At 37.0% G+C, this 14,965-nt stretch overlaps 1 protein-coding gene across 50 annotated transcripts in view; it reads left to right on the forward strand.

Moving 5' to 3' along the window:
- CLASP2 (cytoplasmic linker associated protein 2) overlaps positions 1 to 14,965 on the forward strand; it is a 152,230-nt gene that overhangs the window by 115,438 nt on the left and 21,827 nt on the right. For 19 of the 50 annotated variants that reach the window (XM_065051921.1, XM_065051928.1, XM_065051943.1 and 16 more), the window contains 7 exons: positions 599 to 705; positions 3,295 to 3,318; positions 3,776 to 4,020; positions 4,822 to 4,885; positions 10,085 to 10,248; positions 12,351 to 12,429; positions 12,586 to 12,636. In XM_065051921.1, the coding sequence (XP_064907993.1) occupies positions 599 to 705; positions 3,295 to 3,318; positions 3,776 to 4,020; positions 4,822 to 4,885; positions 10,085 to 10,248; positions 12,351 to 12,429; positions 12,586 to 12,636 (734 nt within the window). The remainder of the gene's footprint in view (positions 1 to 598; positions 706 to 3,294; positions 3,319 to 3,775; positions 4,021 to 4,821; positions 4,886 to 10,084; positions 10,249 to 12,350; positions 12,430 to 12,585; positions 12,637 to 14,965) is intronic. The other 31 variants (XM_065051926.1, XM_065051935.1, XM_065051948.1 and 28 more) reach the window with 3 other exon arrangements.

Consider the following 14,965-nt stretch of genomic DNA (forward strand, 5'->3'; position numbering starts at 1 on the left):
AAAAGTATTACTTATATTCATTTGAGTTTTGTGGTTTTAATAAGCCAGATAGATGTGCTTATGTTGCTAGAGTTTTGTCTCCACTCCCACCCTCCAATGTTATTTTCTTCCTTAACAACATTTTATTTTTAGTTGCAGAAGAACTTCTTTTAGTTTTCCATTTTTCAGTATGTGTAGAGCATTCTTTATGCATGTAGTTTTCTAATCAGTATTCTCAGTAGCCTTCCTATTATATTTTCCTTCTTTTTAAATTAAAACAAAAACCCAAAATGAAGAAGACATTTATTTTTAAAAAAAACCAAAAGGTTCTTTCAGTTAAAACCTTTGTTTTGTGGGGTTTTGCCCTTGTGATACTGAAATAGAAAGTTTATATATGACTATGTTTGGGGTCTTTTTTACCTGGTTTCTTACTTTTGCTGTACCACTAAAGACTTTAGAATGAAAATAATGAGTATTTTAGTCAATCCATAACTTATTAGAAATGTTAAGCAAATGCTTTTCTTCTGCTTGGGTTTTTTTAGAATAAGTATGGTATTAATATCCCACATTTCTATTCTGACTGATTTCTTTATGTTCGTTTTTGTTGTTGTTAAAACAGGCACCGGCTTTGGAATTAGTCAGTCAAGTAGATTGTCATCATCAGTTAGTGCTATGCGAGTTCTCAACACAGGTTCTGACGTGGAAGAGGCCGTAGCAGATGCCTTGGTAAGAATCTCACACTTGTGTAGGACACAGGCTCTAAAAATGTTTGGTACCTATACATTAAAGTACGCAAAAGAACTCGTCATTCATTATTTTATTGGCTTCTAGGTGCAGAACAAGGTGAAACTGAATTGCTAGAGCTGCAAATTATTGGAGTTTTTGTTCCGTACAGAAGTCTTAACTTTTGAGAAATGTGCATTTTTCAATAGCAGACAGGAAATAGTCTTTGGTCTGTTCTCTTGGAGCGGCCCAAGGAGCCACGTGAGCAGGTAGCACTGACCCACAGCAGCCAGGCAAACTTCTGGAAAGGCTGAGGGCTTGTCAGAGCTGGGAATGACGACAGCTAAAGCACTTTGCTTATCCTAAGCCTGGGTTCCATTTAAAGTTGTGCTGTCTGACAACATGTTGAGATTGATGCTGAAGAGATGAACCGGCGGCTGGGCAGGAAGGGTTTCATAAATTTTTGTTTCATTTTCTTTTGTTTTCAAAACGTTACTTTGAATTTAAAACTCGTTATGCCATTTGTTTTCTTAATCTTTACTGTTCTTAAAAAAGAGTGTGGGTTTGGCTTCTCTTCCTCCACACCCCAGTTAGCTGAACTGAACTCATAATGTATTTTGCTATTCTGACATTTACATCAGCAAGCTGAAATCTTCGATTAATTTAAAATACTTGATGCTATGAGTCAGATACATTTTCATCAGGTATCCTATTTGCATATCATTAAATATTTGTAAGTACCTGTTATCTAGTTACCAGAATGCTTTAAGGAATTTGTTATTACTCTGTTTTAACAAAAAGATTATTTGGAACATTGGTAAAAACACTACAAATTATACTCCAAAAATTTAGTTATAGCCAAATATGAATGAACAGCGGGAAACAAAATTTCAAAGGAAAAGTTATGAAGAATTCTGTCATGTTCTTAGTCTGGCAGTTTATTGATTTCTTGGTTAATACTGTCTTCTTGGCATATTAGCTTAAAACTCGTGTGCCTTCACTGGCACAGAGATCAGCTTATCTATGAGATGTTGCTGAAGAGGTCATGGTGAGATATAGTATTTTTTCCCCTTTCTGATATTGTAAACAAAGTGGCAAAGTGTTTTATAAGGATATAAATTGAAGAGAAACTCAGGCTCCCAGTGACTGCTCTTAAAGCTTGACTGTGTCCTGCTGTGTTGAAGGAGTAAATTTTCTTCATAGAAACTGGTTTGTATTACCTGGAACCAAAATAGCATGATGCTTCTAGAAATGTTAGAGGAAAATTAGTTTGTATATTTTAGCTACAATCTGTCATTACAACGAACGATCAAGGATAGCAACCTTTTATTGATGCATTATTTGCACGCCTGGTTGCCTGCCATGCTCTAAATGTGCAGTTGTCCTGTACAGAAGGCTCCATTTAGATGGAAATCTGGTTATGAACACCCTTCTTGCTTTATCATAGACTGAAGCCCCTGCTCCGAACAGTGTTATGGAAAGGTAGAGTGTAGAGTCCTGACAAATGTAATTTAAAAATCAAAAATATTCTAGGTTGTATTACTATTCTAATGGTATGAAAAATACTTGGCCAGTTATAATACTGCTCAAGCCAAAGGAGTATCAGTCTTCTGGCTAAGACCTGGTTTTGAATATAAGATGCATGAAATGCAGCAGTATGGTAATCCTTACATATTTTTATACCTTTTACTTTAGCACAATCCTTGGCATTTCAGGTTCTATTTCTTTAAAAACATTCTTTTTTACTTATGGTGACCCCTTTTCAAAAACGCTCATGTCTTTGTTACGTTTCCCTTGCTTTGTTCTCTTGCGCATGTATATATGCTCGTTCTGTTAACAGAAAGCTTGCTTGTTACATAATGTATGGACTAGTTTGTATTGTGATATCCTTTAAATTATTCTGCAGTAAAAAATGAGAATCCTGTGCAAATGGCAGTGGTAATTAAGGGGAAAACAATCACACTGCTGCTTCTTTAAGTATGTAATGAAACCGTATTTTTAACTAATAGCTTCAACTCCAAAATTTGAGTGGCAGTTATTTTGCAGAGATGTGTATTTTTACTTTTAGGATAAGTAGCTTTTTTTTTCCCCCCTCTGGCATGTTTTGTTAGCTTGGTTTTTGGGTTTAGGGATGTGGGATTTTGCATTATGTAATTAATTTTTTGTGGGACATTGCTGTAGTAATTGTTGCAGTGACAAAATTCAGATATTAAAGTGAAGTTAAATAGAGACAGGGATGGAGAAGTTGATGGGAAAATAAAGTTTAAAAGAAGGTTTCATACTTCAGTAGCAATTGACTGCATGCGTTAAGTCATCTTAGTCAAATATCTCTGCATAAGACACACAGATTTTGACAGAGAAGTCTTTGTGACCAACCAGCAGATGACACATAATATTTCCCTGGAAATTGAAGCTTAGCAAACTACTTCTTGGCAATGGGTGATATGCTAATCAGATACAGGGAGCTAAGAACAAAATTTACAGTAAGAATATATGTTTTCCAGTGGCAGGTAGAGTAATAGTCACAATGCTGCTATGCCTTACCTTCGTGTTCTCAATTTCTGTTTCTTTTCAATAATTTACTGCTAACAGCTCTTAGGAGACATACGGACTAAGGTATAGAAACTATTTTCCTTCTTCAATAGTTTAATATTTTGTTATTAACGTGCTTGATACAAAATAATTTAAAACTACAAAATATGTTGGTTTAGACCTGATTGTTATTTTCTGTAACATATATAAAGTCATTAAGTGAAATAACTTAACTTGCAGTAGTCTTTATGTCATGCAGTTTTATGGATTTTTACAAGTAAACTTTATGTTGAACTTTTCATCAAACGTATGTCTTCTCTGCATTTGCTTTGCTTTTATATTTGGAATACTACATGAGCCATACTGCTTTAAAATATTTTTATTAACCTAGTTTCACCTGCTGAACAGTTGGAGCCATTTGTCACTGTAGGGAGTAAGAGTCGCACCAATTATTTGAGCTGTTGAGTCTTTCTACTGATGATATGTATGTACACTACCTCTTTGAAAATCAGTACTAATGCAGCGTGTTTCTGTACAATAGAAGAAGCCTGTGCGAAGAAGATACGAGTCCTATGGGATGTACTCAGATGATGATGCCAACAGCGATGCATCAAGTGCCTGTTCAGAAAGGTCCTATAGCTCCAGGAATGGAAGCATACCAACATATATGAGGCAGACAGAAGATGTGGCTGAGGTCCTGAATCGCTGTGCCAGCTCCAACTGGTCAGAGAGAAAAGAAGGACTCCTGGGCCTGCAAAACTTATTGAAGAACCAGAGGACTTTAAGGTAAGAAGACATGCTAACAGAAAAGGAGGCTAATGTTCTAAAGCAGTGGTGTCAAACTCATTTTCACCTGCGGCCGCATCAGCCTGATGGTTGCCTTCTAAGGGCCAAGTGTAATTTTGGGACTGTAGAGATGTAGGAGTAGTTACATTTATAAAGTCCTAAAATTACATTCGACCCTTTGAAGGCAACTGCCAGACTGATGTGGCCCCCACTGAAAATGAGTTTGACAACCCTGCTGTATAGAATTTGGAAAGTTGGGGAGATGGAAAGTGGCATGTGTGTCTGTGAGATGGGAGAAGGAATGAGGAGAAGCTATTGTCAATTTAGTCACTAGTTTATGGGGTCTGTTTAAAAAGCTCAGGTTAGGAAGCAAGATTTAAACAAAGAGAATTCTTGCAATGCAGGAGATTCCTAAAATGCTGGCATCTAGTATTAACGGAAGACCTTCATATTGATTCATTCATGCCTTTATTCATTTATTTTTAGTTGGGTATTAATTCAGAAGAAACTGTTTACTACTGGCTACTAAGAATACCTTTTTCATTATCTGTTCTGTTAATATAGTTGAGAATGGTTTAATGTATGAATTAGTTTAAGGAGACATTTCTAGGTTGGAAGTCTCATTTTAGACAAAATCTATTACATTTTTATCCATGTTTTAATCAAAATGCTTTTTTCTGCTTTGTTTAGTAGATTTTATTTGATTAAATATTTACAGTTGATTGCACTGACTGCTATGCATTAGTGTTCCGGTAGTACTAGCAGGGGGGTTTACTAATGTATTGTTGTCATTTTTGACAGTCGTGTTGAGTTGAAAAGATTGTGTGAAATCTTCACAAGAATGTTTGCTGATCCTCACAGTAAGGTATGTTTAGGTTTTTCTTACTTTCAGTCAATGTTTGAGAACATATTAATAAAAAGCCAGTTGCGGTAAAACGTCAGCCATATTTGCACGTGTAAAAACTTCACAAAATGTATTCTATAAGCAGTTAATGGTATCAGATTTCAATCGATTTAATTTGCAATTTTGAACAAGATAATTTTCTACCTTTTTTGCAGGATAATTGAAATAAAGGTTAGTTTTGTCTAAAATGCATTAAAGTATTTCAACAGTTTGTGCTCAAAATTGGTAAGTATTTTTAAGAAGACATGTTGTTTATAAAGACAACTTCAAGATGAGCAGTGGTTTTTTCCTCAATTAGAAACGAAAGGCTCTGGTGTAGTAACTTAAATCATAAAGAAAGTGGTCTGACCAAACCATATATAATGAGTCTGAACTATACCAAATGTTTACTTATTTATTTTCCAGGGTATTTTGTATTATCATACCTTATGATGTGTTCCTTGAGTTTTGCAGCTAGTGCTGGCAGTTGAGACAGTTGAATAATGTTTTACATCGTCATTACTGTTCAATAAGGAAGGTGGAAACTATATTAGGTATAAAAGAAAATGCAGTTTTTTATTCACTTTTACCTGGGTAAAGACCATTAAAATACTTCGATCTGAGTTACTTTGCTTGATAGTATTTTTTACAATTTTTTCATGGGAGGTGGGCTACTGGTACAGCTTCATATGTGCAGTAATTTCTCATAACAAAAGGACTGCAGGTAAATGAGGAGCTGAATAAAGCTGTAATGATATCATGTGAACAAAATGTAACTGCATATTTTGTTTGAATTATAGGCTTGTTTGGAAGAAACCTTATCTTTTATGTTGAGTATGACATGTCCCACTTTGTGTCCATACTTCAGAATTGATAATTGATAACTCAGAAAAATTCAGAGCAAAGTAGTTATTTCAAAACTATTGGTTTTTCCCAGCAGAGTTCCGAAAACCTGCTTTTGTTATGCAATATTTTTAAGTCTTATTGCTGCAATGGACAGTTGTATTCAGACTGATGAGCAGTCTTGACAGGTTAACTTAGTATTCATCTGTCCTCCGTATTTCTCTTGCTGGAAAAAGTGACTTAGCTACTATGTTACACCAGGTATTTTGGAAGAAACTTGCATTGCAGGCAGCAAGGTATTAAACTTGTTCACAGACTGCTGAAACCCAGAAGAAAAGGCTACAGTTAAGCAGTTAAAGAGAAACTGAAGAAAATTTGCCATAAAAAGAACAGTTAAGTCAGAGGACAGGAAAGAAAATTAAATGTTGAAATATTACTGGCTTTTAAATGAAGTAATGACAAAATTGTGAATAGCAGCTTGGTTTAATTTTTGCTTGTTCTTGTGTTAATTAATATTGCAGCTATGCAAACATCAGAACTACCCTGGAGATTTTTTTTGTAGTGGGGGAGCCAGGGAAGGATGATGAAAATGTTCCAAAGTTTAGTCACACGTGTCAGAAGACCATTTTGTCTTTTCCTTAAGCCTTTAGGAATGTTACATTAAATTATTTTGGTTGATTGTGTTATTTTGTTTACTGGGCATTCTGGCATAAAATAACGTTGCTTTGATTTTGAAAATTTGGCCTGTGTTACCGCACATGTGGTACACCCGGTCCAGTCACCGAAACCTGGCTTGCTTTTTGGTGTTGCAAACCTATTAATAGTTATCAGTATATTGTCAAGAGAATTTTTTAAGTATTAAGAGTTCATAAGCTGTGAATTTTTAATCACGCATATGGATACACAAATCTCATCTTAGACGCTTTTCCAGGTGTCTGTAGGAATTATTCTGTCATAATTTTTGTGGAGACTTTTTTGAAGGTTTATTTTAACATGATAGCCGGATGCAGGGAATTGCTTAGAAAAAGAGGGTAATAGCATCTGGAGGAGAAAATGGGAGAATGATTTGAAGGACATGCCAAGGGCTTGCTTTCAGAATACACTGGGTATCCCAATAAAATTACTACATTTATCACAAGAGTTTTGAAATACCTTTTTTGTTTTATTTTGTTTTATATTCCGTACAGGAACTTTGTATTGATGGCCACTAATTTATGTGTTTTTATCTTTTTTCCTTTTTTGTTGTTTTGTTTTGTTTCTGTTTTTGTTTCGTTTTGCATGCTGTCCCCTGTGTTGGAACTCTCTTTAGAGAGTAAGTTGGTTCAATATTTGTTGGAAGCCTAACCTTACTTGCATGAATGTGCAATTAACCCTTTTTCTCTATTTTTCTTCCCCAAAGAGTTCATGCAGTGTCAAGCCTTTTGCAATCATAAAATGCTATATACAGTTATGTAAACTGTGTGGTAAAGTTTCGAGATGTGCTTTATCTACTAATTAACTGACATTGTTTGGTTATGCATTCCTGCTTTATATTGTGGTGGTTGGCACATCTGAAATAATGTACTTTAAAGGTAGATCACGTATAATTATTGTCATATCCGTTTATTTCTTCCACTGTCAAATTATCAAAAACTTCAACTTGAGGTGCTTGATTTCAGAATTTTTATTTACATCATACAGATGGAAACTGGAAAAATCGCAGTACCTACATACGTTGTTCAACATATAGATGGTTGAGTTCCATTTTCCATTCCAAATTCATACTTTACCCTAAATGCTCTTACAGTCTTCTTAAATTCTTCATGCTTGGGCATAAGACAAAATAGTATGATTCATATTTTTTAAAAAGCACAACAAAATGGCTCAACTTATTTGAGTTTTCTCCAGACATTCACAGTGGTAAACCTAAAATCAAACGAAGTTTGAAAACAAAAGTGAGTCCTCAGTTATGTGTATTTTTAACAGCTAAAACATTGTCAAGTAATCTTTAGAGTATTTTTACCATAGTGATTCATAATTCATTTCATAAATATTTCAATTTAAATCACTTTACATGTTTAAAGTGTCATAAGAAGTCCACATCACTCCATCAAATAAGAGGTTGTAACCAGTTCGTTCAGCTTGTGCATTTTAATGAAAAAAATGTGTGTCAGTGTCTCCCAACTGGAAGAAACCAGTACAGATTTGAAATTCTGCTGAGCTGTTTAGTTTAATTTGAAGGGTTTGAAGTGCAATTGTAAGATCTCCAGTGTAATCTTTATAGCGCTACAATTTTTTTGTTGTTGTTTGTTTAAGTCAGATATATTTTTCCCCAATTTTAGGACTGTGAAATCCAAAGACTGTCATATTGCAGTACAGAAAGTACTTTTTGGTTTGGTTTGGTTGTTGTTTAGGTCTTAAAACTGTGCCCACTACTTCCGCATCCACAAAGTGGTATGTTGTTTCAGTTCAGCCACATACAGAAGACATTTCCAATCCTGACCGTAAAAATTTCTTCCCACTACTGGGAGGGTGATTTTTAAATCTCAGATTTGAATAAAAAGCAAGACAGATAGTAGCAGAATTAGTTTAAGAAAAAAAAAAACACAGCATTCAATGTAGTTTGCCCCAAAATGGAAGTTAAAAAGTAGCTCAGCCTGATAGGCTTTATGTTGAGTAGGATATCTATTGTTTTGTTTCTAACACAGCTTTTCAGTATTTAAGGTGTCTGTGAAAAGATTCTCCCCAGTCTTCATTAGATCCTGAAAATGTGAATTTATTTTTTTATTTCTAATGAAAATTTTGAGGCACTTCTTTTAACGATACCGGTATGGATTTCTTCACTTCGTGGTGCTAATTTGCTTAGCCTGACTTAGAATCATAGAATGTCCTCAGTTGGAAGGGACCCACAAGGATCATCGAGTCCAACTCCTGTCCCTGCATATGAGAAACCCAAAATTCACACCATATGTCTGAGGGTGTTGTCTCATCTCTTTTTGATTATCAACATGAAGAGAGATCTCATTTCCTCAGCGCTGAAGGCATTCAGCAGGATGAGCCAGCTCCTCCATACTCCATCAGCGCTGTGGTGAAAAGCCTACTCCCATCAACTGTTTTCTGCAGCAATGTGAGGTATAATCCCAGTTTGGGATCAGCCACCCTCAGAGCAGAATTTGGCCTTAGGACAAGCCAGGTCAGCCGCAGGAGGACGTGGGGTTCCAGCCCTTCCTCTGCAGCTGCTATTTCTAACCTTGTACTACTGTCATAAATCAGGAGGCAATATCTCTCCAACCCTCTTTACATCTAGCGATACTTCTGCTTGTATACCCAGCTCTGTGCTGGAGCTGTGAAGGCAGCCTGTTCAGCCCAAACATCAGTGTTTCTTGTGGAGAGAAACAGGAAACCCATGTGCCACAGTGGTATAGTGTGTGCATCCTGATCTCACCCAAAGTCTTGAAAATACAGAAAAATAGTGAGATACCAAAAAGCCTGTTTAAACGAAACTACTTATTTGTCATGCCCTGCTTTGCCCCTTCCCTCCAAAAAGTCCTTTTCCCTGGTCCGAGTGCTGAGGTTACTATACATACAATAATATTAATAATATGTGTCTTTTTCTTTTTTTTTAACTGAATGTAGTCTTTTCATCATTATTTGTATTTATTGTATTCAACATTACTTGTTGAAAGTAACACAGTGGATAACATGTTTTTGAGAAGATGACAGTACTTCTGTGTTTTAGACACGTGCAAATCTGAAATGTACGGTGGCTTTTTTTCCTGGTCTGGTGAATAATTTTGTGTTTGGATACCTGCAATAGCAGGAGAATCTTGCTCTGATCCACAAATATTTTATGTAAAGGAACTGGCCAGCTTTCATGATTTTCCCGTATTTAGTAATGCAGATATTTACAATGAATAGTTTGCTGAAGAATTGTAGCTTTTTTGGTTTAGAGAGGAAGTGTTTTTGTAGTCTTCAAGAAATACGTTAAATCAACTTAACGATAAAGCTGGAAAGGGTAAAAAAATGAAGTTTTACTGAAAACAATTGAGGTTGCGCCAGCCATCACAGTAAGCATTTCTTTTCTTGACGAAACTGCATGGAATACCTAATTATCAAACTTCTACAGAAGTCGGCTAACATTTCCAATGTACTCTTGTATCAAAATCCAATGAAAAAGCAAGACAGATTTCTTTTTTCTTTCTTTTTTTTTTTTTCCCTCCTGCTTGGCTGCAAAACACTGCCTTTCTCTGCCTCTGATTCCCTTACTGCTTTCTTCTTTGTTCGTAAGTTCAGCATATGTCAGTGTCGTTTCCTCTTTTGCCCCATCCTACCCTCTTTCCATCTTCTTCTGCCTTCTAGGTGTTCAGTATGTTTCTGGAGACACTGGTGGACTTCATCCAGGTCCATAAAGAAGATCTGCAGGACTGGCTGTTTGTGCTCCTGACACAGTTGTTGAAAAAAATGGGTGCTGATTTACTTGGGTCTGTACAAGCAAAAGTTCAGAAGGCACTCGATGTCACAAGGTAATGAGTTCTTCTAAAACAAAAAGAAATTCTAAACCTTCATACTACTTTCAAGTTCTTTCTGTTGTGGTGTTGGTTTTGTTGTTTTTTTAGTGTGGTATGAAATTATTGGGGAAAAATGCAGAGCTAATAACAGATTGTGAAACTTAAAAAAAACTCGTAGTTTAAGAGCTTGGGTTTCCGAAGTGACTCTTAGTTGAAAGGGTTTGAGTCACACAGTATCACAGTATGTTTGGGATTGGAAGGGACCTCAAAAGATCATCTAGTCCAATCCCCCTGCTGGAGCAGGAACACCCAGATGATGTTACACAGGAACATGTCGAGGCGGGTTTTGAATGTCTCCAGCGAAGGAGACTCCACAACCTCCCTGGGCAGCCTGTTCCAGTGTTCTGGCACCCTTACTGAGAAGAAGTTTTTTCTCAAATTTAAGTGGAACCTCTTGTGTTCCAGTTTGATCCCATTACCTCTTGTCCTATCGTTGTTTGCTACCGAGAAGAGCCTGGCTCCATCCTCATGGCACTCACCCTTTATATATTTATAAACATTGATAAGGTCCCCCCTTAGTCTCCTCTTCTCCAAACTAAAGAGACCCAGCTCCCTCAGCCTTTCCTCATAAGGGAGATGCTCCACTCCCTTAATCATCTTTGTTGCCCTACACTGGACTCTCTCCAGCAGTTCCCTGTCCTTCCTGAACTGAGGGGCCCAGAACTGGACACAATATTCCAGGTGTGGTCTCACCAGGGCAGAGTAGAGGGGAAGGAGAACCTCTCTCGACCTACTAACCACCCCCCTTGTAACACACCCCAGGATGCCATTGGCCTTCCTGGCCGCAAGGGCACAGTGCTGGCTCATGGTCATCCTGCTGTCCACCAGGACCCCCAGGTTCCTTTCCCCTACACTGCTCTTTTATATGTAATTTCCCAACCTATACTGATCCTTAATGTTGAGCAATCAATGTGATACTACTTACCTGATTCCCAAATGTGCACCTGAGCCTTGTATGTCTGTTGTCTTGCCTTGTGTTCAGCGATGCCGTGCTTGTGTTTGAACTTATTTATTTTGATATGAAAATATTGTGGCAATATTAATCTCTCAGTATCAGTAGGCTTTTAAGGAGTTATGGCAATAGCGGATTTGCTTTCTGTCTTCCCTCTACTCTTCCCAAACTTCACTAATAGCCTGATTCCAAGATGATCGTATGTGATTTGGGTGGCCATCAGAGCTGCCAGTTTTATTTCCAACTGCAAGCTACCTTCTGAAATAGATTTGGAAAGGCTCTGGGACCCCCTTTTTTGTCCTCCGTTCTCTGAAGTATGGGACAGTCTAAGCCAGGGGTGTTAGACTCATTTTCACAAGGGCCCACGTCAGCCACATGATTGCCTTCAGAGGGCTGGACATAATTTTAGGACTGTGTAAATGCAACTACTCCTGTATTTATACAGTCCTAAAATCACGTTTGGCCCTTTGAAGGCAACCATGAGGCTGATGTGGCTCCTGGTGAAAATGAGCTTGACACCCCTGGTCTAAGCAGCCTGGGCCTCTGCTGAAACTGTTCGTGAGGCAGGTCTGCTGTGAAATCTGGGGAAGGGGGTGATGTGTGTTGCGGGGAGAGAGGGCATATGATCTGCTACAGCTCTTTTTTTTGCTGCTGCAGCAGAGCCCTTGAGGGTTGTGCCCAGAGTGTGGTGTATGGGAGAGCGGAGGCAGCCAGAGGGGAACAGAATGGTTCAGACAAGTGTGCAGGAGGGGTGCGCTGTATAATTTTAGCAGTACTGCCGCATGTTAATGCGAGAATTGCATAGATTTATAATTAGAATACTACCATGTTATTATTATGCCATTCCTTATGACTTACTTTATCCATTCCAGCTATAATGGCTTCAAAGCAGGAATTTCTTACATTTTGTCCTTTTCATGCTAGGTGGAAGTTTCTGAAAGTCAGATACAATATCACCAAAACTGGTAGATATTTTTTTTTTCCTTTTAGAAGTACTAAAGCTTTTCTTTACCAAAAAGAGTGAAGACTTATTTAATGCCTCTCAACAGGTATTAAAAAAAAAATTACCTATAGCTTATCACAATTTTATTTGTTTGTTTTACAGGGAATCTTTTCCAAATGACCTCCAGTTCAGTATTTTAATGAGATTTACTGTTGACCAGACCCAAACACCTAGCCTGAAGGTAAGAATTTTCAGACTTGAGTTGCAAACAAAAATCTTCATTGGTAGATATTTTCTTGTCGTAATACTTGAATCTGTATTGTTATTTTTTGTTTAAAAAAAAAAATTAAAATAAACAGGTTTTCAATTAGTGGATTTTGTTTTTGTAAACTTTCAGACAGTCAAGCCAGCACTACAGGACCAGCTTCGCTCTTTTTGGAGCTCAAAGGTTTTTTTTCCGAATTATTGTCTTTATTCTTAACCCTATGTCAAACTCTTACAGTGTTTCCAATAATTTTTATTTGAATGCATTTGTATGCTGCTACTAACCTTTGCAAGAAACTTGAAGCATGCAGATGTTCAATTTTAAACACTACAATAGTATGAAAATGTTTGCTGCAAGAGAGATCTAATAAAACCACAGTGCAGTAAAAATGAGCAACAAAAATGTGGCCGCCTAACAATCAAGCTGGTTATGCAAACTTACTCTATCAAGTCTTTTCTAATTTTATGTTTGTGATTTCCCAATCGTGGTTTCCTAGTTCATATATATATTTTGCCTGTGTTCAGCCTGATAGGTCTTGAATTAATTTAAATATTTTTATATTAATATGGACATGAGTTACTATAGTATATTAAAAATCACCTCCCTTTGTGGCACAATTACTTTCTGAAACCAGTCCGTAGCTTTATAGTTACACACATTTTTACATAAGAATCTGTAGTCCATAGACTCGCAACTATAACTGAAGAGTAAAAATGTATTCTATAATACAGTTAAAGTTCCAAAGAGAGTTGATTTTAAGATAAATACATCAGATCCTAAGATTTACAAGCGATGTAAATGGGGAAATAACAAGCATATGATAACTGGCATTTTCTGCTCTATCCTGCACGAAATATTTTTGCGTAATTTGATACTGCACAAGAATATGACTTTTCCCAAGTTATGTTGAACCTAAAGTCACATCAATATGCCTTTTTTGTCTACAATACAGTAAAACTTTCATTATTAAGCTTTTGAGGACAGTTGATACGTTGACCACTCTTGCTTCGTAGAGCTGTGTTTAAAAGGGACTGCTGTCATTTATTGAAGACAGCAAATGAGGTAGTAAAAATTAGTTTGTTGTTTAAATAAATCCTTGGAACAAATTGGGTTTGGTTTTGTTTTACTTGGTTTTCCTCCCCAGGAAGGTGGATTTGATGGTTGAGATGTTATTTTCTTCTGTGCGGTAGTATAGCTGATAAACACATATCAGTCATGTTTCAAAGTTGAGAGTGTAAATCTCGAATGAGACGTGGACTCCTATCACTGAGTTGGGGCTGAGTTCAACAATATTCACTGTGTGACCTAGGAGGAATTAAGAAATATGAAACACTTAATCAGAAGGTATTCTGAAAATATTTTTGAGTATTTGGGAGAGACTTCTGAAATGATGTTGATAAAAACTACCTTTGTAGAAGAATACCTGTTCATTTGAAATAAAATCAAGAGTATTTAAAATGAATCTTTGGTACAGTGAAGTATGTAACTGTTTAAGAGAAGGTAAGCTTTTTTTTTCAAAAGAAAGTGATATCTACCCTGTACTTCTGTCTTTATGAGGTAAATACAACTTCAGGATCCAGGTAGTAAAGTCATTTAACATAAACTGCAGAAGTATCATTTTTGATATCCACATTCTTGAACATTTTCTCTAAATCCCATCCTCAGTGCACCCAGATGTCTAACAGATTAATGGATAATCCTGGGGTACTACTATTTTTGTTGAAATCTTCAGCTTTTGGTCTTACTCTGATAAATTACTTTGTTGCAGAGTGTGCCTTTGGGCTAGGTATACTGAGAAACAGCATTCACTGTGGCAGGAAAGATCAGGGAAAGGACTTTCAGCATCCTTAAAGATGGTCAGATGTAAGAAGGGATGAAAGATCAGAAATTTGCTCCATTGAAGGATTCCTATCTACAAATGACTGCCCATCTGGTTTTCTTGTGGTCATAGTAAATAATCATGATCCTTTACAGTATCACAGTATGTTTGGGATTGGAAGGGACCTCAAAAGATCATCTAGTCCAATCCCCCTGCTGGAGCAGGAACACCTAAGTGAGGTCGCACAGGAACATGTCCAGGCGGGTTCTGAATGTCTCCAGAGAAGGAGACTCCACAACCCCCCTGGGCAGCCTGTTCCAGTGCTCTGTCACCCTCACTGAGAAGAAGTTTCTTCTCAAATTTAAGCGGAACCTCTTGTGTTCCAGCTTGATCCCATTACCCCTTGTCCTATCGTTGTTTGCCACCGAGAAGAGCCTGGCTCCATCCTCGTGGCACTCACCCTTTATATATTTATAAACATTAGTGAGGTCACCCCTTAGTCTCCTCTTCTCCAAACTAAAGACATTTGAAACTGTCATTGTTCTTATACTTACAAACACGGCTAAGTCTTGGACTATAAAAGTCAAGTTTTTAGGGTGACCACAGAGGTAGATTTGGATAGCTGGCCAGTCAGAAGACCAAACAGAAAGAAAATAAAATGCTATTGACTTAATCCATGGAGGATGCAGCACA

Source organism: Columba livia, chromosome 2, assembly GCF_036013475.1.
Source record: "Columba livia isolate bColLiv1 breed racing homer chromosome 2, bColLiv1.pat.W.v2, whole genome shotgun sequence".
Classification (NCBI taxonomy): Eukaryota; Metazoa; Chordata; class Aves; order Columbiformes; family Columbidae; genus Columba; species Columba livia.